Genomic DNA, 24,652 nt, shown 5'->3' with positions numbered 1-24,652 from the left:
CAGGTGACAGATACCAGCCCAGCTCCACGCTGAGCACACACACACAGTCCCTCATTCTCTCTCTCACATGCATCCAGAGCAGCGACTGTAAGTGGCTTACCACAATAACCTGAAGAAAATCAACTTTTATCCATTGCCAATGACAGATTTACTGCAAAGTCAAGAAGATGGTCATGGCAATCCATGGTCATGCCACCTAGTAGAAATGGCTCAGAGAGAATCAGTACCCAACCCAGCATGATTTCCACCTGGATTTTGCAGGTGCAGACACAGTTGAGCCTGCTTGTTTAGGCCAACTCCTCCAGCATAGGCTGTTTTTGGAAAACATTTCTTTGTGTTTTTTTCCTGAAATCCTCCTTCAGCCAAGAGATGTTTTACTTACATCGGCCTTTTCAGAAGAGTGGTATCTTGGAGTATGGAAATCGCCCATCACCTCCACACACCATGCCACAACGACAGTCACAATTTATACCCCAACACCATTGTTATAGATAGTGTTGTAACACTGCAGAACACTGTTACCTGCTCAACCTAATAACAGACAAAAACAGCATGAAGGTCACACTGAAAATAATAATAATCAAAAAAAAGACACAATGCTATAGCTATTAGAAAACACTGTCTTTATTAATGACATGTCATTGGGGAGGTAAAATCTTGCATGGGCAAATCAGTTTGCCTTAACAGAAAATAAACAGAGGACATTTTCAGTATAGAACAATGCATAAAGGTCGATGTAATCATGTATTCCTCCTAGTCCGCCACGATTTCAGATTTTACTTCTAAGAGTTTGCCACAAGTAAAAAAAAAAAAAGAAATAAATTAGATGACAGGATGGTGTTTCATCTTGTGGAGGGAAAATTCCTCTAAAACACAAAACATGTCAGAGCAAATTTTAAGAGAAAATAAAGTCTAGAAATGTGGTAGGACTCTGTGGAAAAAATAGCTCTAGGATACCGAGTGTCATCAAACTGCTAAGGTTCACTTCTCTTTATGGTCTTTATGCATACACACACATAAAATTACTACAAACATTCTGCTTTAATGGCATTTTAGTATTTCATAGGGGATAAAAAAAGCCTTCACTGCTGCATCTAAATGTGCAGATTCCCTTCAATTCTTACATCAGTCAGAGTGGATTGGAAAGTCTTTAAGTTTCTCTGCTACAGATTGAATAATAAAATACAAACCCTGTGTTAGCCCTTTTAGGAAGTTGTGTTTCAACCAAAAAAATCCTCATCGTGAGTGATGGACCAACACATGTACATTTCTAGGCAATGATCAGGCTGACATCAGTGAAAATGGGGCAAGAGAGGAGTGCAAGGAAAATAAACGGCCAGTGAAAAGCACAAGTATGGATGATTCCTTGGCAGGAAAAATATTGCATAATACACGGAACAGTTTTCTGCCATGAACTAACTAAACTGGAACTATGTGCTGGAACTATTAAACCGGCCCTTGCTGAAGACTGTCTTCCGCTTGTAGGTCAAGATTCCCAGTCTGCAAATTCTGTGTATGTTCTCCAATAAACTCTGATGCACCCTCCCCATTGTGCATCCCTCCATGTTATGGAAGGGAGTAAAATTTAAATTTAGGATAGAAAACACAGTAAAAGCCAATCAAAAATTTACTTACACTAACAACAGGCAGCACCAAACTAGACGAGTATTTGGAAACCATGAGAGACAACAGATTTTATGGTACTTGCTCTGATTGTGCCAGTGGCTCTACAGACAACGCTGAGAACGCCAATGCTTTTCCAGAGGTGATGATGTGGCAGAAACTCAGGCTCAGCAGCACCACCTGAACAATTTTTACATAAACTACCACATGCCAAAGAAGTGCAGAAAACACCTTCTGTGACTGAAGCGAAGAGCAGATTTCCTCAGTCACTGCAAGGCTACAAAGTTGTAAAAGGCTAAGCTTTGCAGCTAAAATACTCTTACATATTATCCTAAGCAGCAATGCCCATGCTGTAACCAATGGTTGCTATTTCTGGCTGAAAAGCTGATTCTCTGATGACACTACTGCTACATAAAAAGGGACCATCTCTTCTGATAGAGAAATGTTTCCCTGAGCCTTTGATCGCAGTTACGAGACAAGGCAAGTGATGTTACCCCTTCCCCAAGGCAGGGACATCTCCTATAGTTAGGAAAAGCTTATGGCACTTAAACCCCTTGATAGGCAAGTGAAATCAGTGAAGTACCATTAATTCTCACAGCAATTAATTGTGTGGAGCAAGCCCTGGGCAGACACACATCCACCGCTGCAAAGACTCACAATAGCTACATGCTTCCACGCTGGCATAAAATGTGCAGATCTACTTCAGATTTTAAAAAGTTCAGTGTGCAAATACTGGATGCACTGGGATACTAAGCACAAACCCCATGCAATGAAGGGTTTGCATTTAATAATCTAATCTTGGGGGTGGGGTGTTTGTCATAAAATAACACTTTCTCTTTGGGAAAAATCTCAATTTTATAAAATGTGGTCCCAATAAAAGAATGCATTCTTCCTTAGAGTTAGTCCGCAATAAAAAATAGCTCAGCATCTTTGTTGTTTGGGACAAAAACAAATCACAACCTGCCAGATGTGAGCTATAATGATGGTGGTGGTGATGATTTTGAGTTTGGTTTTTTCCCCCCACCAAGTATACTAGTTATGAAACAGAGCCTGAAAGGACTGAAAGAGAATTTCAGCATCTTTAATTAAGAAAACAGAATGAACTAGAAATCTGGAAAAATAACTTGTGACTAATATGCAGATTTTATCAGCTTGTGGATCGGAAGCCACAGTTTGCTGGAAGTTGTCTCCTTTTTGCTGATTTTCCTCAGATGAAAAAGGCACTTGTGTTCTCTAACTGAATGCTTTGCCTCTATGCCTTTTGCAGCATATGCTCAAGTTTGCAGTTACTATTGATAGAATGGGAAAGAATTACAATTTTTAAGATTTTATAAAAATTCTTTTTAAGCCTAAATGCTGTAGAATTTAAATTATATATCAGATATTCACATTCAAACATCAGTCCTGGAACCTTCCTTGCAAAATTCCTACCATAGATGGAATTTAATTTAAATAAAGGCTGCAATGGCACATGTGTTTAGACTGTGGCCTCACTGGAGCCTGCATGCATGCAGGAAAGCTGGAGATGACAATAAAACAGTAGAAATGTTCAGACTATTTTAGGCAACATGTCCAGTGGGACACCTGAAAACTGATAATTTGGAAGAGGATAGACACATGACTTAAGAGCAAGAAGAGAAGTCTGCTCTGTGATCACTAGCTGAAACCCTGGGAGTATCCACACAATTAGCAGAGGAAGCCAGCTTAGCACGAGAGCGCAGGCTGGGAGAGGAAAGCCCCACAAGTGAAGGATGCCCACGCTCTACGTATGCCTCCAAGCACTTCTTGAACCCACCAGCCCCAGTGCTAAGGTATGGGAAGCTGAAGTCATCAATTGTAATCTGCAGAAGGGACAAAACCTGTATCACACACAAGATTACTCCTGCAGGATTGGGGTGTATAATGACTCTCGACCACAGTTTTCTGCAGGGGTCAAACCCTTAGTTCTCTCCCCCCCTAAAAAAGGAAAGAAGAAGGGGAAAAAAACCCACAACACATCTGCTGAAGTGCCAAGGCACTACTGCTGATAGACTCTGGAGAGCATCTCAGAGGCTCTGTGATAGCAGCAGTAGATTTGGTCCCCCTGCGGCAGGGACAACCACTGCCAGAGCATTACCCCTACCCCAGGTATTGGTGCAGGACTGGGAGTTTGGGGGAGAAAGTGCACACGATGATGCATATGGGCCCAGCAGGTAGAGCAGCTCTGTTTCTGCCATTTCTCACCTCTGACTCTGTAGCCATGCCACAGGAGAGGAGATGTACAGTGACAAAAGTGCAGATGGGGCATTCCACTGCCCACCTCTGCGTTTCTTTCTTCTGCTCTGATTTGAGAATTTTGCAAGGCATTTCAATCAGAAAACGCTAACTATGCCAAACTTCAATCACATCAGTGTACCACAGTATACAACTCTGAATAGGAAAACTGATTTCCATGTTATTAGGCATGCAATAAACTAAAGGCACCACAAATAGGAAGTATATGCATCTAGCTATAGAAATGCCTTTGTTACACTTAAGGATGAAAACTATGAATTAGACTTGGAAATAAAATTTCCATTTCCTACTCCTTTTTTCTAAAGCACCGTCATATGGATATAGACATAGATATACAAGCTTATGCAATCTCTTAAATGAAGTGACTAAAGCTATCATAATATGTATGACCGGGTAAGAAACATGATACTGTCACTCAGTTAACAACACGATAAATGAGAATGTAACACAGAAAATATATCCCTAAGGAGTGTGAAAACACATTAACTCCTTGATGCTCTTCACAATCCATTATCAGCTACAGAAGGCACGCCATAATATCCAAGTCCCGAGTGTCAAAGATTAAAGACATGATACACAGTCATAATCAATTTTAATTACATTGGTTCATCCACAATCACCCTGTAAACAGGTCGGCAGCTAATTGGATCAATAAGTGAATTCCCATCAAGTGCAATGAGCTGCACATTCAGCAGGACAAGTTATTCCTGTGTATGGCTACAGAAAAAGAGTTCGTTCTCAGAATTATTGGGACAAGATCACTTGTAAATTGGCTCAAGCTGCAGATCACAGCATTGCCAGCCCTCTGCTTCCCAAAGGCTCGCTGCAAAGGGCAAGGCTTTCAGAGTGGCTGCAGATAGCTCGTACCCACCGCAGTGGTCTTCATTATATTCGGTATTTGAAGCATAAAACACTCAACAACAGGATATTTTAACTCCTAAAACCAGTCAATTATGTTTGCTGAATTAGACTGTGTGACTGAGTTGGTAAGTGCAATGAAGGAATAAGAGTGAAACAAAAGCCCTGTTTAAAATAGGTCTCTCCTTTAGAAAATTTTGTAATTACACACTGCAAATGCATCTGCATGTCCAATGAGTAATACATGTTTCTTGCGATGAGAAAGCTTAGAAAAGCTTAATCAAAGCCTAGCTTATCAGCAAATGCTAATTGGCTTCCATAGTGCATCATCCAGCAGAATCTAGCGTTAGTGCAAGCTTCACCAACCATTAGTTGGCAGAAAATCCCAATTTATTTTGATAACAGAGGTCTTACCTCCGGGGGTTTCCATGACCACATAATCAGGTGGTGCATCAGTGGCCCATCCCATGCCCTCCAGTCAGCATCACCCAGTTAATCAACTCGACAGCCGGGAAAGATGGGAACTGACCATGATGCAAAGAGTAATTTGGGAAGGTAGAAAGGTACAAGGGTGATACATAAGAAGTTGAAATATTTTTCTTTTAAGAAAGAGTGCAAAATAGAAACTAATTAATAAACTGCCACAAGTAATGCAACCCAAATATGAAAAAAAATGATGGACTGAAGTTTTCCCTACAGCAAGCTGTCATCTCAGTTTGTGAACTGTAAGGCTGATTTCCCCAGTGTTATACAAAGAAATGGCCCTTTTTTTCTTTTATTTAGACTTCATATTTTAGCTGCTGAGTCTTCTTTACACTGAGGTGGGTTTGCAGGCAAGGAGCAAACCTAACCCTTCTCTTCCTGGGCACGATCTGTCTGTGAAAAAATGTGGTAATATTCTGGGGAAGCACATCTTAGTATTTTGAGACTTGGACTTCTCACCAGGACGACACATGACAACAAATGACAAAATCTAAAGAAAGTCAGACATTATGGGGGATGGGGGTTAAACACATTTTATATAAAGATGTAATTATTCATTTAACACTTCATCTGAAATCATCTTACATCTGTGTCACAGCTTGAAAGTCTTATAATCAACCTAGTAGAAAGTATCACGAGATATCATTGACTTGGTGCAAGTCAACAGCAAGAAGTTAGAACCAGAATTTATTGCCATACTAAACCTAGTACGCAGGAAATATTTTTCTCGTTTCAGTTCAGCGACTAATTCAAGGGTGAAGAATCAAGTCCCACCAGGATGACCTGTAAGCATCTCATGATTATTTGCTACCAGGCCACAGCAAAATGATATCTTCTTGGAGTCTCATACACCTATCAGAAAAGCATATATTGCACAGTGCAAAGGTAAACGAGATACCTCTGTAAGCAGTACAGGCTCATCAATACAGCACTTCATTGCTGAGAAGCTGAGCTAATTAGCACTGCCTCACTGACAGGATCATATTAGGATCCAACCCATGCCCTCCACATGGCACTGTCTGGTGTTGAGTAGGTCCACCAGCTCATCCAGAGCTGGCCAAGGCATATCTGGATGATGTGTGGTGCATGCCCCACTCCCATTTGTCATTCAAATCACCCAGCCACAAAACTCCAAATACAACAGTTAAACACAAGCAAAAACAATCTAATTTTGTGCTTCAGAAGACCAACTAAGAGTCCCCTCACCATCTGCAAATCCAAGTGTCAGACCTGGGCGATTAGGACCGCGTGTTTCCTAGGTGATAAGCCTTTCATTTTTCTTGAAGACATTTGAAATAGAGCATAGGAAGATTAATCCTCCCCAGAGAAGGGAGAGTTCACTGGCTAATTTCTCTTGCATTTAGATGTAATAATTAGGCGTATTGATTCTTCTGCTTTGTTCCTTACCATTATAATTAAATAATTAAGACAACTTCAAGGAAATATTTGAAAGCTCATTTCACATTGTCTCTTCAAACATGGGCCACCTAACACTTATGTGCACACTCAAAGGGAAAAGCAAAAGCAGATTCTTGCCTTATTTATCTCTGTAATTCATCAGGCACCGACGTGCTGCCTCAGGCTCCACTCCATTTGCTGCCTATCATGACTATGAACAGCAACACAAATGAGATCCATCTGGTGTGACCAGGACACACATTGCTCCGCTAAGCTCTCACAGCAGCTTGCTACCAAGAGGGACTGGGGAGAGGCTGACCCCCTCCAAGAGTTACGAAGAAAAAAACCCAATATTTGTAATTCCCCTTGCAGAGCCTCATGGTAGTTTCCTTGCAAAATATTATGCAAATGTTATTTCTAGTTCAAAGTTTTAAGATTCTTGGCAGATAATGCTGAAGGGTCTACACTGAAGAGCACTCATGATCTCCATTCTCTCAGACAGCAGCACAACCAGGTTTTTCAAATACAAGTATGAAATTACCCATGAAGGGCTCAATCTTTGCACTGTATCCACAGGAGGAAAATGTACCCCTGAGACAAGTGTTTCTGGGGCTCCCTGATGGTCCTCAGTGATGTACAGCTTGGCTGAATGGATCAGGGCCTGAACTGTATGTATTGTGCACATCTGCATGGAAACTCAGGGAGAGCCAAAACTGGAACAATTATTAGAAGGATGAATGAAGATATTAAACATGTAAAAAGTTCTGAGAAAAGCCACTTAAATTGAAAAGGATTTTCTCATGTCTAATTCAACATTACTAATTTAGCAGTTGATAAGAGTTCTCTGATCTCTCCAGCATGTCTCAGATTTAAATAATTTTCAGCAATTTTGTATTAAATACCCTTTAAAATATTAATCTTGTAAAAACACAGGGAAATGCATATGAATTTTAACGCATGCTGGCTTCAAAAATACCACTACGCCCAGCTGATACAAAATTATAGTCTGCCAGCTGCTGAGGGGCAAAGGGGACAACTGAAAAGCAAGAGCTCACTCCCCCAAAAGCATGCAGATATGCTGTCCTGGAATACAACACCAGATGCGTTAGATGTGGATGAGCATTTTGGTCCAAAGCAAGCACCAAACTTTCCAGAAGTGAGGCATTTACTGCAGACTGATCGCTGGAGCATCTTGACCCAAGAAGGGAAGTTGCAGCCTTCTCCATCTTTTCCCTTTGTGCAAAGCCTACTCAGACCCTCGTGACTAATGTAGCTCTGGCACAGTATTAGCTATTAACATTTAACAGGCGTCTCCTGTATCTAGTGGTCATTCTGACAGCAGGGGACCAATGTTTATGATTGAACACTTCAAACAGAAATCTTAGATGTGGCTACCTCTCAGGAGGAGGAAACATCTGAAGAATGTGTTTTTCTGATATTTATATTCCCTTAGAAATGAAGGGTGTTTTCTGTATGACTCACATCCATGTTTTTCACTTGTGATATTTTTAAACTCCAAGATCCAGCACTGATTGGAGTGCAAAAAGTGTGACTTTTCTCCTGTCCTACCCCAAGGGGCCTTTCAACCAGGTACAGGTGACAGTAGGAACTGGGAATGGCTCATCTCCAGGTTTACTATGGGGACAGAAAGCCTAAAAGGAATAGCCTTGGGATTTATGAACATCAGTCATATGTGAAAGCTGAAACATGGCAGGTTTAATGAAAAAGAAGGGCATAGACCCATTTCCTAGGAGAACATCATGAATATTTGAAAACAGAAAAACCCACCCAGAATAAGGGCTCCTTTCTCTCCCCTCCACCCAAGAGTATCTTTACAGTCTAGATCAGAGCTAAATTTAAAAAAATGCAATTAAATAATTACACAATTCAAGGAGATATTCTCATGACAAGTGATCCAAAATGCAATGTTTACATGAATTTCCTCCTGCTGCACATCCCTTCTCAAATTCAGCATGCTCATCAGAGGGCATCACGGAGAAACCTGTGCCTGTCATAGCTACATGGTAAGGGCTGCACCCAGAGTCTCTAGGTCTGAAGTGTCCAGGCCTCAAAGAGCCAGAAGATGCAGAAAAGAAACACAACAAATAACGATAAAAGAGCTTCAGTGCTTTGAAACTGCTCCCCGGAGTCCAGCTTCTCTTTTAGCTTAGAGAAGGCTGAAGGGTTCCTTGCCGGAGCAAGGCTCACCATGAAATCTTGTCGGCTGGGCTAAAACGTCTTTAACGTCAGGCGAATGTAAATGCTGCCTTTCTTTAAACACAGTTTAGTTCCTTTATAGCATCATTCAAGAGATATAAATGGCAGCCTCAAGCTCAGACAGACACAACTAGCTGTTCAAAGGAAAATCACGGGCAAGATTTTGCTCTGGGCAGAAGAATTTTGCTAATGGTTTTGCAAAACATTTTTTTCTGCAGGAGCCAGAAAGAAGAGGAAGGTTGAGGCAGAAGAACCACACAAGCAGTCAGAACAAGACTAAAACCTGAAAGCTTGAGAAAAGGCAAGAAAGGGGTTTCTGCCCAGCCAGGGGGGAAGGAGGCTGTGGATGCAGTATCCCTCACTGGACGCGGCACACCAGGCTCCTCCGTACTGCCAGTGCGAATAAACACGAGTGCATCACTGAAACATCTGAAGCAACTTCTTCTTTTAAAAGAAATACCCTGCAGAGGCCTGAAAATCTGATTCAGATCAAAAGGGGTAGCATTATCACAGAAACTCATTCAGTCTATAAAAAAATTTCTCCAGCTCTCCAAGTGACAGGGAATACACTGTTTCCATTGCAGTAACCCAGAACTGTACAAGATACAGAGTTTAAATATATTTCCATTCAGATAAGTTATCTCTTCCCCTTCCCACCAGCAGCTTTTAAAAGACACATCTTGAACTTATAGCACTGGAGGGTTTTTTCTTCTCAGATTTTTAATTCACTGGCATCATAAAGACCTTTAGCAGTTTACAGCGTGAAGAGCACTTTCTCTTTGGATTGCCGTGCTTTGAGCCAGTTTGTACGTTACAGTTACTTCATTACTTACATTGCATTGCACAGGGGCAAATGAAGCAGCCGCACTCCTCTCTGCAGCAGATGTGCCCCGGGGCCGGCACGAGCCAGATGTTTCCCAGGGCCAGCATAAGCCAGATGTTTCCCAGGGCCCCACATCAGGCACAGAGGCTGGTCTGCCTGCTGCTTTACCCCAACTGCCCCTCGGCAGTGCCAAGCCAAACACCACACTTCTTACCCTCACACCAGCTTGAAAGCAGGGTAAATCAGAGAAATACTGCTGAGGAGGAAGCCACTTCATCAGGCTACACTAATCAAGCTGTTGCAATTAGCAAAACCAAAAAAAACACCCCCAAACCAACACAGCAAAACCTAAAAACCTTTTAGGAGACATCCAAATTCTGTCGAACTATGGAAGAAACACCAGAGGGACCAGAATATATTTCTTCCTGCCTCTTGCCATGATAGTCTTGGTTATTTGTCCTCCTGCAAATCAGTGGGATGCAAGCCGGACACCTCAAACCCTGAAGCCACACTCCCCAAGTGTGGGTTTGGTGACAGTTTCATCGGGGTTAAGAGTCACAAATTTCAGCTTTAGCAACCGTGACCAACCAATGTGCAAAGCTTTCACTCTGTTACTTAGTTACTGTCAAACAAAATGGCATCCCATGGATGCTCAAAGCAGAGTGCTCCCGCAGCTCCCTGCCGAATTCCTGACCACTGCTTCTGAGAGATGTCTTTTCCCCGAGCCCTTCCCACCTGTACATGCTACATGTTGGCTTTAAACCGCGAACAATACAGGTGGTAAAAATCAGAACAGACTGCAAGAAGCTCACTTTCCTCTCTGAAGGCACCTGCGCTTTCTTGGTAACGCGGTGAGCTGATGAAATGCCAGGAGGCCAGTCTATAGGGAATACATGAGCGCTATACGTGGCACGTTGAATCCGATTTCGCTACGTACCACCATATGGAACAGAATCTCAGCGGCATCAAACGTTTACCTAAACTCCATTAATGTCTTCTCCAAGCCAATATTTATAGCATACACACCAGTAGCTGCTGTCAGAGTGTGTATAAATGTTAAACTGAACTGTTAAAGAAACATAATGACAGATGTAGAGATGCTGAAGAGTGCAATCTATTCTAATTTATGATAATTTATTTCCATCATCTGGAGCCCTATTCAGAAGAGAAAGCTGAATGCATCCCAAAGCGCATCACGGGGTGGAGTGTAAAAATCCCCAGAAAAAAAATAATCTCTTTTAAACCAAGCAAGAGTACTCTTGTCCTAACACCCAGGACATGCTTAGCAATCTCTCTGTGCAGAAGTAATACAGATGTGGGGTACTCGAGTCCTGCCTCCTGACAGCCCAGTGACACGCAGGTTTTATTGCAAGTTGGGAATAGCTGGGAACTGTTTGTCCCATGAGAGATGTTTGATCATTGCTGAGTCACTACTTTTGGAGGACTAAGCTGCACAAAAAACATTTATTAGCTCTGTCAGAGCCTCTTCAGCTGCATTAACAACCAAAGCTGCACCCATGGGTGGCCAGTGCTAATGAGCACATAAACAAAAAGATGGAAAACTATTTTTAAAAATGAGTGAACTATGCCATAGTGAGCTATATGGCAGGAAGAGCTTTTCTATTAACTCCTCAACAACACAAGCCGTGCTGGATCGGTCCTGCCATGAGACCTGAGCCGCGGTCTCCTGTTGCTGTCGTTCTGCTGTGAAAAACCATGATGAAGGGGATGAAAAAAAGAAAAAGGAAAAATAAAGCAGTGATCGCAGGCAAGGAGCTCATTTTCACAGCATCGTCCCTCCCTGGGAAGCGCCGTAACGCGGGCGGCGGTGGCAGGAGGCTTTCTGCCGTGGCACACTCATGTCCTCTGCATATGTCGGCCCGCCGCGAAGCCAGCTCCTACTGCCTGCCAGGGCCTCGCAATCTGGACAGGCACAGATTTTGTGCTGGAACGGGCGCCCTCTCCGCAGAGCTGCCTGCCACGAGTGACAGGCTGCAACGGCAGCGGGAGCACGCACAGCCACGGAGCCAACAAGGAGGGCTACAAACACGGCTCGCTGCTTCTCTAAGTGGACTGTGCTGCCTCTGTGCAGCTCTGAAAAACTCCACATTTGACCAAAAAAAGGTCTAGGCACGCAATATAAACATAGACTACAACACTAATGTGCACACACTGTCTTCAAAGTCAGATGAAAATTTTCCACCAAAGCCATTTCCTGCATTTTAGACTCACTCATCTCCTTCCAAAAAAAGTTGTAGTCTCTCAAAAAATGTTGACTCTTCTTCTCAAGTCCCAGTGCTAAGGGCTTGCAATACCTACTGTGGGAACACTACTGTGCCTCCAAGGAGTTGGGGTTGGCTCCTCGGGCTGCCCGCGCTCTGTAAATCAGGCTCCACAGCCAGACTACACCGCCCCGATGCACAGGAGGGTCACGCTTGATGTGATCCACCACTGACTCCTCCAGGAGGAGCGAGCCTGGGGCATCGCAGTGGACTGTGGAGAGGAGAAGGGGAATACGACCTGACCACTGTTTCTTTACAGAAATATTTTGTGCTGAAATATTGTGCTTTCTGGCACAAATATTTCTTCATTGATCTCATCAGAATGCCAGTCTCCAATGGAAATTTACATTAAAAATTATTTTTCCAACAAGGAAATGAAATTCCTTTTACCAAGTCAGCTCTACCAATGACTCTTTGATGCAGCAAAACAGATGCTTCCCTGACATCTAGGTACAGCCCAAATCACAAAGGATAAATACTCCACACGCTCCTCAGTCACCTGCCCCAGGCTATAAAACATGAGGAAAATCACACTAATACCTTTCCTTGCCATAAAAATACTGCATGCTCCCAGCTCGCTTACCTCCTCCTGTCATCACCGAAGCTCAGCCATCAACAGTGCAAGGGAAAAAATGTGTAATCATGTTTTTATTTGAAGACTTTTCCCACACATTTAGAAATCGGCTGCGGTGGGATGCTTGGCTACGTGCTGCTCGGTACCCACATTTTTCACAGCGGTATAGAAAGCCAGCAGCCTGCCAAATGCTCTCAAACTGGGCACTTGGTTGGGACTAATCAACAGATGTGCCCAGTCAACGCCCTACAGCGTTGCTTCTGCTCTCTGACTGAGGGATAAAACTTTATTAATTATCCCACTTGAAACTGATTCTGTTTTGCAATAAAATCTCAGCTCCTGGCCTCAACCCTCTCAATGAGTAATACCATCAAGGAAACTCTTCTTGCAGCACCATTCACAGAAATAGATTAAAAATGAGGAGAAAATATGTTCAGAAAGAAGCTCTATTGAGCCGTACTTGTGAATAATCTCTCTGTCCACATGCCTTTGGTTACCAGTTGGAAAAGTCAGTTTGCAATGCACTTGGTAGTCAGCAGTGTGCAGCTTTTGCACTTTTATCCATACTCCAATGCATCCTTGCGTCTGCGTGCAAGATTAGAACAAAACGCTGCTACGACACAACAGCAGACACCATGTATTATCAACTCGCTGAGATCAAAGGCACACAGCAGCAAAGAATTTAATTAAAATGTTAAAATTAAACAGGAAGGCATCCATTGTTTAATTTTTTGGCAGGCACGTTCTTTCAAACTGGGACCTAATTCCAGTCCGGCATGCTGACTGCCCTTGGAGATGGCAATCAGGAGAGCTCTGCCGGATTTATCGGCTGCTGCGTTTGGCAGTGGGGGAATCCCACACTTGCTTTGGTTTTCAAGCACAGTCTCCAAAAAAGTACTCGGAGAAACTGCTCAACTCCATAGGATAATTATTGCAATATACGTATTCTGCAGTAATAACCCAATTTCCAGTATCAAACCTAACCCCACTGGGCTGGGCATGATATACACCCATGGGCATCATTCCCCCTTACAGTCCCAACAGGGAGCTATGACCTTGCCATGTTCAACTGCTCCCAGCCACCACTCTGTACATACACAGGTTGGTTTAAATGAGTAAAAAACTGATGCAGAGCAGTGCTTTTTTGTGTGCAACATAGCTTCTGCATGAGGAGTAGCAGGGGTAAGCAACTATGTGGTTTTAAATTTGCACACAGATGGGGGACTTGTCTTGTTTTGTTTTGCTTCAAGCATACCTCCAGGACACAGCCAGGGAGAAGATTATTCTGAAAACAGTGCAAGCAAGGCTCAAGTTTGCTTGTTAAATAACTGTAAGATATTTCCTGGTACCCTGGGCTATTTTGGTTTGGATGTTGAAGGCAGCCATAGGCCATAATACGGCCCATCAGGGAGGCTGAACCAAGAAGTCAGTTGTCGCCCTGTTTTTTGGGAACCTGGCAGGGAAGATTTTCCTAATTCTGTAGAATTATTTGGAGTTCCACAGAGGCTTTTCACCTAACATCAGGAGGAGCAGCAAATGCAGAGTCAAACATAGGGCCCCAATACAAGCACCCAACATGCAAGTGCTGAAGGATTTGAGCTGAGGCTTATCATTTCAAGCCAAAGATACTTTGGATTTGTATCACCTGAGAAATTACACAGGAGGGCAGAGCATTAAGATCAGGAAAAGTGAAAACTGAGGACAGCTACAATAAACTTTTTGAAATTCAAACAGCTACTGAAGAGCCATTACCATAAATTACTTCCTGATGTATCAATAATCTTACCGATGTCCTGTAGCATTTCTTTCCAAGGTCTTCTGGGCAGAATTTCACCCTCAGTACCTCAGGTTCTTGGGCACTTCTAGTGAATATTCAGTCAGGCTGTTTGCAGCAGGCTCTGGTATTTCTTATGAAATAAAGATCAAGTTGACTGGTTGGGAGTTTTGCAAGACAGTCAAATCAGATTTATTTCTGACTGTGGGTCTGGGACTATATACCTCCCATCTGAAAATGTGTAACACTTTATTGAAATCTTCCTGATCTTCAGTTTTTCTCCTGCTTCCTTAACACAGAGAAACAGGAGACTACCTCCCCCCTGCATATCTCAGGACCTAGGATGCTTTTTGGGGTCGTCTTAGCAAAGAAACATCCCCAATCCCCCAGCAAAAGCCCCCTGTGCAGGGTAACATTGATCTCTGACCACTCTGAAAATACCCTCGCTAACTTCTGCCCTGCGATGGCACTGCCAAACTGGGGCTGGGACATCTGCACCAGCATTCATCTGGGAACAGGAGCCCACAGAGCGAGCTCCCCCTGACTTTTATCCCAGGCTCCAGGCTGCAGCACTTTCTGCTCCCCACAGCATTAGCTCAGCAGCTCCCACAGGCTCTGCCTCTAAGGCAGCCTTCTCCCCAGATGCTAAGGCATTTTAGAAAAGGCACAGACAGAACAGCTTGTTCAGAGAAACACATTTAGCTATCAATTAGAACATCACAAAGAAAGAAAAGGTAAAACAATAAAGGGCAATGAGCACATTACCTCAGCCTTTTCTGGCCATTATTCTTGGATTGTGCACGTACCCCACTGCTTTAAGGACCAAAGTTGACATTAGGCTTGTGAGACCTTTCTGCTTTCCTCTCCACACTGAGGACCATAACATTGCTTCACGCCACAGATGGCTGCTCATCTGGAAAACCCCTCTCTTGAGGGGCCACGTCAGTCTAATCCTCTGCTGATCCTCCTCCCCTAGCAGCATTATGAAAATACTCAACCATGGCAGTCACTGAGCTGCTCAATGCAAGACTCCCTGCCCGGACTTTGCACCCTCTCACCACAAGCAGCCTCCGACCCTGACCAACAGGAGTCCTCTCCTCACCATGCATTGCAGCTTAGGTTTGAGCAGTTTGCAAATGCATACAAATGCTACATGCAAAAATCTTCCAGACTGTGTGCTCATGGATATGCCCATATCCATAGGCTGCTAATGAGGCAACACCTAATATTTTTTGTTTATATAAAAAGTTCTTAGACAATACTTCCTTACTTGACTGAATGCCATTACCAAATCCTTTCAATGACGGAATTTGTATCTACAATTATAATCACTGAAACCCCCATCATTTTATGCGATTTAAGCATTTCCTTATGAATGGGGAGCAGTATTAGCTTTTCGAACCAAGTGAAGTATTCTGAATGGGAAAACACTGCTTCCAAAGACAAATCCAAGAAGTCTCCACAATGGCCAGAAGATAAAACTGTGCAAATTAAACAAAGCAAAAGCTTACAGTTTGGCTATATTCAGTATTCTTTTGCTTTTGCCAAAAAGCAAGCAAGCTGTCACCTTAGCAACTATGTCACACTTTGCAGTACATATGCCACTTTGAACAAACACCTTAAAAGCAGCACCTCCACTCTGTATGTTCCTTCCCATAATGTTTTTTACAGCACTTTGCAGATCCCTGCTGAGAGAAGCCATTAAGACCCCTTTGGCCAGTTGCCAGGCTAGATAGCCAGCCAGCCAGCCAAGTGCTGTTTTCCACACTGCACCCCAGGACCACAATACTACTTAACCACTTTTATTTGGTGCCAAAGGAGAAACTGCTCTTGCAGAGGTGAGGCATGAGCACTTTGCCTTCCATCACCAGCCCTGTGCAGAGCCCAATGCTACCTGCCTTCTGCCTCTCCCCTTCTCCTGCCTCAGGTGGAGGTCCTCTCTCCTAGAGCAGAGTGGAGCGACCAGGATGTCTCCTGCACCTTGGGATCATCACATATAGTGCCACGAATCCAGGTTAACTCAGGGACCACAGAATCCACGTGATGAAAGGGTTTTATCACAAGCATCTCCAAGCCTGTCCGCCCCCAACTGCAACATTTGAATCCAGAGATGTCAACATGCAGGGCTTTTACCCAGGGCTCCAATTATGCAGATGCTGATTTATAGGAGTGATGACTGAAACATCTCCCTCATAAAAATTGGCAAGGAGACTTTAACCATGTATGTCTAATGGCAAAACCCTCTATCTCCATGCATCTTCTTGCTAGTTTGAAAGTCAGATCATTTTTGTTCTTCCTTTCATAGAAACCTGGTTTGCATATATAATCAAATTTAGCATTAATGAGTCTCTCTCCTCATCTTCTATTCCTAATGCTTCAAACAGCCACATTCAGATAACACCAGCAGATTCTGCCATCAAGAATGTGGCTTGCCATAAGGAGATTTTACCAGTTTCACCCAGGGATTTTCACTGAAGCAGTACATAACTCCAGAAACTGCCTCCTGGAGCACTGTATCTCAACCATATGTGCTAATCCTACACAACTCATTTATACCAGGTCCCACTCTGGGCTGCTTGAGAATCATCAGGATTTAAATGAATTGTTAGGTGACCTTTTAAAATTAACTCTTCCACGATCACAACGTGAGTCTAAGTGGAAAATGGTAGGCACTTTTCAGATGAAAGATGTCATTGATTTGCAATGTGGTCAGGCACTGCTGACCTTTTCTCCTTCCCTCCTTGCCTGTACCAACATTTGTACCATTTTAACAGCAACTTTTCAATGGGACAAGATCAGCACAGTTCTCAGTTTCCAACAAGATATGCACACAGATAAACATGCATGTGAACAGTGAGCAGAACAACCGTTGCTCTGCAGTCTGTAAAACCACGGGATCACAAGACAGATTTTTCTGCTCTTTCATTCGTGCTCCGGGTTTTCAGTCTTTAGGGCTTCCATCCTTCTTCTGCTACCCTGATCTAAAAGCATATGGTTCATCAAAGCCAAAGGTTTCAGAGTCACATGACTCCCAGAAGTTGAGACTTTCAGACCGCAAGGTAAAACACCATGCGGGCACTGTTATTGCTTCTGCTGCTGTTATCCCAGTCCCACTGACAGAGTAACATATGGCTTTCACATCTGTCTTCAGTGAGACTACAAAAACTTTTCAGATCTTTCCCGTTGCACACAACAGAGCCTGATGTCTAATGGCAAAATCCACCTCCCAGTTCTTCCTAATAAAAATAACTTGTCCAACAGAGTGCCCTGCCTGCACATTACCAATGCCCTGATATGTGTTCAGAAGTTGTATGTCCAATGACCAGGACCGATAAAGCCCGCGTGTTTCGCAGGGCTCTGGTCCCATGGACGCTCACATCCTGTTATTTCTCTCTGGCAATTTTTGTCTGTACAGAGCTGCAGTGTATTCTGCATGCATTATGCTAAGCTGCCTATAAGAAATCATCCAATTAATGACAGCTTACAGAGAAGGGTTAGTTACACGGTAATTACCTTTCTAATATTAAATATCATAGAAATGGATTTACATTTTTTGATTAAGTGGCACATGTCTTATTGACCTGACACTACACATACAAGACCTTTGAGGTAGTAATGGGACCAGGTTTTCAAGAACAGCTAGGTACCTACATACCAAGGCAGACATCAAAACAATTGACAATACATTTTTTACATGTGCTTGTGTATCTTACACATCAAGATGGATGGACTGAATGCTGGCATTGCATAAACAACATCAGCAGGCAGAAAGAAATATTCTTATTATTAAGGCTTTTCTTTCAATATGAGGGTAGAGAAGATCAAACCCTCAACTCTTCCAGCCCTGCATCCATGAAGAGCATTAAGCTTCAGCAAGGTTACCCTGCTCCATCACCTAAAGTCTCTGCCCATGCCAGAGTAGACAGCAACCTTCTGGTTAAGCAAACACACACAAGCAAACATGATGAAGAGTCTCAAGCAACTACAACATATCTCAGGCCCATAATACATTATACAGAGTAAACTACTAATCACACATGCATCATGCAAGCATTATCTTCTTAATATTTTTTCATTTATTTTCAGCATTTCAAGATATCTAGGCTTTTCTAGGACACACTTGAAGGCATGCAGCTACTTATGTCCATTCATATGTATGCAAATATAATCCAACAAAAGCACTCCATGGCCAGATGAGCAATCAGCATTAGGACAAAAGACAAGACAACTTATCAGTCTTTCAAGATTCAGATTCCCTTTGCCTTCCAAACACACATCTGTGTGCAAGGCAAGGGGTGCTAACCCTTTCAGAATCTATACAATCAAAGCAAGCTTGACTCTTGCCAGGCTGGCAACAGCCTGGCCTTCTTCCTGGCTCACCAGTCAAACGATTACATCATGAAGGCAAGGAAGCAAAGCAAGGTTAGCTTGGTCCACGTAACACAGATTTTTCCAACCGCCTTGCAATTCCCTTGTCCAGTTTCCACCCGAGATGAATGGGGATTTGCTGTCCAAATGCCCTGCACTGCTTTGGAGATCTTTGGCACATCCCGTGAACATGCTCATGAGCAGTGATGATCTGCAGTCATGCAAGGCCTGGAACGTATTTTTTCTGCACAGAGGCAAGAATTCAAACAACTCCTCAGACACATTTGGGTTCATTGAACAACATCATGTCCATTTCCAAGTTGTCCTATCAAGAAAAGCCCCAGTGTCCTCAAGATCTGCCCTGATACAGCCAGAGCTACTTGTACGGTCTTTGTGCCCAAAATACCCCTTCTGTTGCACCCATACCAGCCTAGGCTGGGCAGCAAGCTGGCAGAGCAGGGAGCTTCTTGTACGGTATTTTAAAACAACAACCTGCAGATACTCAGCAAGGCAATCACAGCACCTCCCAACTCGCAAAAAGGTGGACTTTCTGCGTCTCTGCTATTTATCAAGGGTTACAGGGAAAGTCGTTACAGACAGCACTGCAGCTCCTGTTATTTTACATGGAATCTGGACAAATGTCAGGTTGCTTTGGGTCTGCGGGAGGAAAGTTGTTTGGGTCAAATCACTGCGAGGAAGCAGCAGAAGTAATTACAAACCTCAGCCTTGAGATACAAAGTTTCCATCTTTACAAAAATATTTTTGCAGGTAACCACCTGATTATACATGAGGTAGTTCATATACACCACACTGCCATGCCCAGAGCTCTGCTTTTCATTTAATTTGCCTTTGTAGGGCTCCAGAGACACAACAACTGCAAAACAAACAGACCACAACTGACAAACTTGCTTGTCTTGCTCACTTTTTGCAGACCCCAATAAAAGCAGTCTAAACATATCCAGAGATTCACAGGACCAAAATTAATCCATGGAGATGAATGAACATATTTCTTCTCTTTCATCTTTCCTTATTCATTATTGTCAGGTGTGTGTATAGGTGAGTCATTTCTCAAGTGAACTTGTAACAGTGTTTGTGACATTGCAACTGGTTGTAGTGCCACAGTAGATTATCACCAGGAATAAGCTTCAGAAGGTCACCCTCTTCTCATGCAAAGATTTGTGGAGTAACAGCCAGGGGAATGAAGAAGAGGAAGAACAAACACGGCTTTTAAACAGCTTTTCCCTGCCCCCAGCACATGCCATGAAGCAAGAGTTGACTCAAAGCTGGAAACACCCAGGGCCTATCTTGTACAGCTGTGTGCAGTTTTCCAAGCCCTGATTTCTGATCCAAAAACTCTAAGTACACAATCTGTTACCAAGGTAGAGTCAAAAAAAAAACCCGCAACTCTTGCTTAATTGCTACAAGTCACTTTTTTTTTTTTCTTCCTTTTTCTCTTAACCTTTCCTGGGCCTGAGCCAATGTTGTCTCTTAATGGCTTCCTAAATGCAATTTCTTGGCTGAAAATAAGATTACAAAGTACATGGGAAATACAAACGAAAACATATTACAGTGCTGTGAATATTCAGAATCATCAGTCTGATCTCAGCATCTTCTCTCTGGGTGCTAGGTGATAGTCAAAGAGAAGACTGAAGGTCAGATAAAGTCCCTACTCCTCGAGGCAGAGGTCCACGTCTGAGCCAGACTACAGGTAAACTGGAATTTGCACACTTAGTAGATTTATTCTGCAACAGTTACAGTTTCACACCTGAGAAACCTACAGCTTGTCTCCAGACTTGCAAATACTTGCATCATTAATACACAAACTTCAGCAGCACCGTTGTACAAGAGGTTTATTAATAAAAATGTGCTGACCCCTGAGCCATCATGGGCCTACACAAATTGCCCAAAAGATGAGAGTACAAATTCAAAGCTGGACTGCCTGCACCAGCTGAGGACATTTTCGGTCTACGCCATCTTCACCCTACCAACCCTTCTGAGGAACCCCCATACCTCTGCCATCTGTGCTGCCACACCACAAAGCCTCCCCCCTAGCACAAGGGCCACCCAACGCCCAGAATCGCTGCGTCACCAGCTGGGCTATGAACTTTATTTCTTTGCAGATGCAATCTAGGACTCAAGTGGGAGGTGTTAAGAGGTGCCATGAGTAGCATATGGGCTATAGTACACAAACAACAGGGCAGAAATGCCAGTTTTCCCCTTCTTAGATTGCAGAAAGGGCTTTCCCCACTTTTGTGTCCTACCTGCTTGCTTTTCACACTAGAAATCCAAACCTTGGCTTTCTGGGAAATATGCATTAAAAAAAGCATAAGTTTTCCAAAAGCAGAAGTTAACACCTCCCTTTTAGATGACAAATAAGTCAAAAGAAGACAACATTAGAATTACTTGCACTTGCTTTCCCAAATCCTAAAACACTGTAAAACTGGGTGTTATGATTCAGCCACCACGTCACTCACATGACACCGGTCACACCCTCTGACAGGTGATTACTGTAAAGCTCTGAAAATCTCATCAGCGTTAACAAGAGCAGGTTTAATAAATTCCACTGTCACCAGCACTTTTTGCATAAAAAACCCCACTCGCACGTCATTTAACACCTGAAATGAAACAGCTGTAAATCCAGCAATTAGTGGTATAATTTGACTGTTCCGATCAAGCACACCAAGGGCTGTGAGTCTGCCAGAGAATGTGGAAGCAGCCACGGGATCGGCTGGAGCCTTTGGTGGGTTTTTTTTTAAAGTTTAAAATAATAATTAGGCTGATAAAAGGAGCCTGAGGGAGAAATGGACACTTAGTTGAGACCGGAGATGGTAGAGAGAGGTGGACAGAAGTTGACAGGCATGGTGAGGGGAGAAGGACGATGGGAGCAACAACATGAAGCGAACAGAGCTGGAACTGGGGTAATCCAAGAAGCCTTTCAAGTATATTAAAAACAAAACAAGTCTTCCACGCTCTGAGATACCATACACTAAAACCTGCTTAATTCTACTTACACATACACGTTGAAGGGGCAAAAAATAATGTCTCAGACCATCTTAAATCTTAATGCGCTCTGCACCCTTCTCCCACGTTCCCTTATTGCCAAGGACTGACACACCTCAGCCGTGTCAGAGGAGCTCTGTTTACATACAGCCACATGTGCGTTTAGATACATACACCCAGGCAGCGTGCAGATAGAGCAGCCAGAAGAGTTCTGCATGTGGCTTTCAACCATGACAAAGGCAGCTTTTATATTCGATGCTGGAAGAAGTTACAGACCTAGGGAACTGCCAAGAGAAAAGAGTTCCCACTTGCTGTCCCGAGGACGTCAACGCACTGGCGGGAAGAGTTTTCTTGAAGGGCACAGCCTAAACCCCCCGGCCCAGAGCCCTTCCCGGAGGAGCTCACTTCCCAACCACCACCAGACGTAGCTTCACCAGGCAGACAGTCGAAAGCCCACGCTCCCAGCAGCTATTTGCCACAGAAATAGCTTTGCTCCCCATTCTTCTGCTCCACGGCAGAGTGGTTGAATCACCCCCAGAACGATGGCTGGGGCTCAACGCCTGAACGTCCTGACTTCTCGAGGCAGGAGCAGCAGCACCAGGTGGCTTTGCAGGAGCTTTAGGTGAGGAACACAAGGCACCTCGTCCATCCTCAGCATGCAGGGCCACCTCGTCCCGAGTCCATGGCACCGCCACGTCCCCATCACCCACCTCCACGGGATGCGGTGCTTCGAGGAGCCCAGCGGAGGAGAAGAGCTGCTGACGGCGGGGCAGGGACCAGGACTGGGGCGAGCAGCTGTCCCCAGCACACCAAAACACCCCTCGCAACACCCCGCGGCTGGCCTGCGCACAGCGGGTGCAAACATGTGGCTAAACGCACCCGCGTGGGGACGCGCCCCCCAAAATATGTGGCTTACATAATTCCCCAGCCAGCCGGCGTTAGGGGAACGTGATTAATCCTCCATGACATGTTCTGAACTTTCCGTTCAGAGAGGCTCTCTGCTCCCGCAGACCTACTGGCGATGAATGTCATTTGACCTGCAGACTTCGCTACGAATGAGCATCAGAGCAACAAACGGTGACATTGCTCCGCAAACCAATTATCTGCCTCCTTCCCCGCTCGGCCCAGAGACAAGTTTGCTAAATGCATAATGAGGATTTTTATCTTTTTTTCTCCCCCGTTTTAAAAAAAATAAATAAATTGTTTACATCCAGCACGGGGTGGGGGGGGACGGACACCCCCAAACCCAGCCCCCAGCCCGCCCCGCCGGCCACATCTCTGTGGCATGAGGGTCCCCACCCTCAGCCCCGCGCCCCCACGCCCCGTGTCCCCTGTCCCCAGCCCCCGCCGCCGTCCCAGTCCGGCTCCCACCTGTTCCGCGGGGCGCGGCGCCGTGCGCGCACTTTGGGGACAGCCCCCCCCGACCCCTTCTCCATCCCAGCCGCGGCCGAAGCGCTGCCCGACAACCCCCCGGGACTCACCCACTCGAGCACCCTGAGGAAGGCCAGCGGCTCCTTCACCACGCGGAAAGTGCCCGCGGAGGCGAGCTGCGGGCAGAGACAAGAAGTCAGCACCGCGCCCGCTCCGCGCTCCCCCCCCGCCCTGCCGCCGCATCCCGCCCGCGGGGTTCCGCGTACCTGGTCCACCGCCTCCATGGCGCCGCAGCCCCGCGGAGCCGAGCGGAGCGGAGCGGAGCCGCCCGGCAGCCGGGGATGCGCGGCGCTGCCCCCGCGCACGCCGGGCGGAGCAGCCGGGCGGGGCCCCGCGCCCTCCGCGCCGCCCCGCGGAGCCGCCCCGCGCCCGGGCACCGCTCCGGCCTCCGCCCGCCCGTCTCAGCGCTGCTTCTCCGCCACTTTTTAAATCAGTATTTTTTTTTTTTGTAATAATTTTTTATTTCGGGGCAGGAAGGGAAAGGAAGAAGTCGAGGAAAGATGAATTAAAAAAAAAAAAAAAAAAACTGCTTTCCCCACCGCCTGCAAAGAAACTATTAATATTTCCGTGGAAGCAGCAGGGACAGGGAGGGGTGGCACCACGTTGCACCGTATCCTTCTTCCCCCTCCCGGGGCGAACTTGCCCGCCGGCCCCCCGCGGCAGCAGGGCTGCAGCTCTGCTAGCCTGCTCGCAGCCGCTCGCTCCCTCCTGCTTTTGTAGCATTTCCTTGACAGCAGAACAGCATTTTCTGTCTTGCCGTGGTTCTGGCCTCGTTTCCCAACATAACCTTAATAATTATAGTACATCCTGGGTGGCACAGCCTGGCGAGAGCAGCAGTTCGCTGTGCCCAGTCGTGCTGGTGCTGCTCCTGCTTGGTGACAGTTTCCAGTTCTTGGGGCATTAAATCGCCGTGAGGGTTTTGCCACAGAGCCAAGTGCTTGCCCCAGCAAAGGCTCAGGAAAGTGTTAAGGGCACAAACCCATCACCCTATTTAACAGCACATAGCCAGCAACTCGATTGTGGCCCCGATTCTGCAAACATTTTCATATACAACTTCACTGCCACCCTGACAACCAGTTGTGCCACCAGAAGGACACCAGGGCTCAAATAGGATTTAGGGCCTAAGTAGGTCAGAGACTGCAATATCTGCCTAAAAAATACCTGAAGCTTTTATACCCTGTAAGGAATCAGCCATCTGCAAAAGTTTAATAAGTCAATTAGTTTTGCTCAGACTAAAGCTCTATTTCAAAAAATTCCCAATGTACTCTTGGAGTAAACAAGATGGGGGGTGGAAATTAATTTCTGAAGGTTTCATTGGAATTTGAAGCAGAGGATTTTGTGTCAGTCATGGATCTGCAACAAACGCAGCTGAAGTCTGTGGTAGCAATGGGACTGGGTTCAGTTCTATTTTTTAATAAATAATCTTTTTTTACCCTATCAAAACCACCTTTGAGGTCAGAATTACAATTACATTTCATTATTTCAAGGAAAAAAACAAACACACATTTGTTGTATTTTGTGCCCTCGTTTTTTTCTGCCCTTGGAGG

At 44.7% G+C, this 24,652-nt stretch overlaps 1 protein-coding gene across 1 annotated transcript in view; it reads right to left on the bottom strand.

Annotated features, from left to right (window-relative positions):
* SYNPR (synaptoporin) overlaps positions 1–23,435 on the bottom strand; it is a 110,887-nt gene extending 87,452 nt beyond the window's left edge. The window contains exons 1-2 of the mRNA XM_074879034.1: positions 23,312–23,435; positions 23,156–23,221 (exon numbers count right to left, since the gene is read on the bottom strand). Coding sequence (XP_074735135.1) covers positions 23,156–23,221; positions 23,312–23,329 — 84 coding nt within the window. The 5' untranslated portion in view covers positions 23,330–23,435. The remainder of the gene's footprint in view (positions 1–23,155; positions 23,222–23,311) is intronic.
* Positions 23,436–24,652: the final 1,217 nt, after the last annotated feature.

Source organism: Strix uralensis, chromosome 10 (genome assembly GCF_047716275.1).
Source record: "Strix uralensis isolate ZFMK-TIS-50842 chromosome 10, bStrUra1, whole genome shotgun sequence".
Lineage (NCBI taxonomy): Eukaryota > Metazoa > Chordata > Aves > Strigiformes > Strigidae > Strix > Strix uralensis.
The sequence above is the reverse complement of the archived record's forward strand: the minus strand, read 5'-3'. Positions and strand labels throughout refer to the sequence as shown.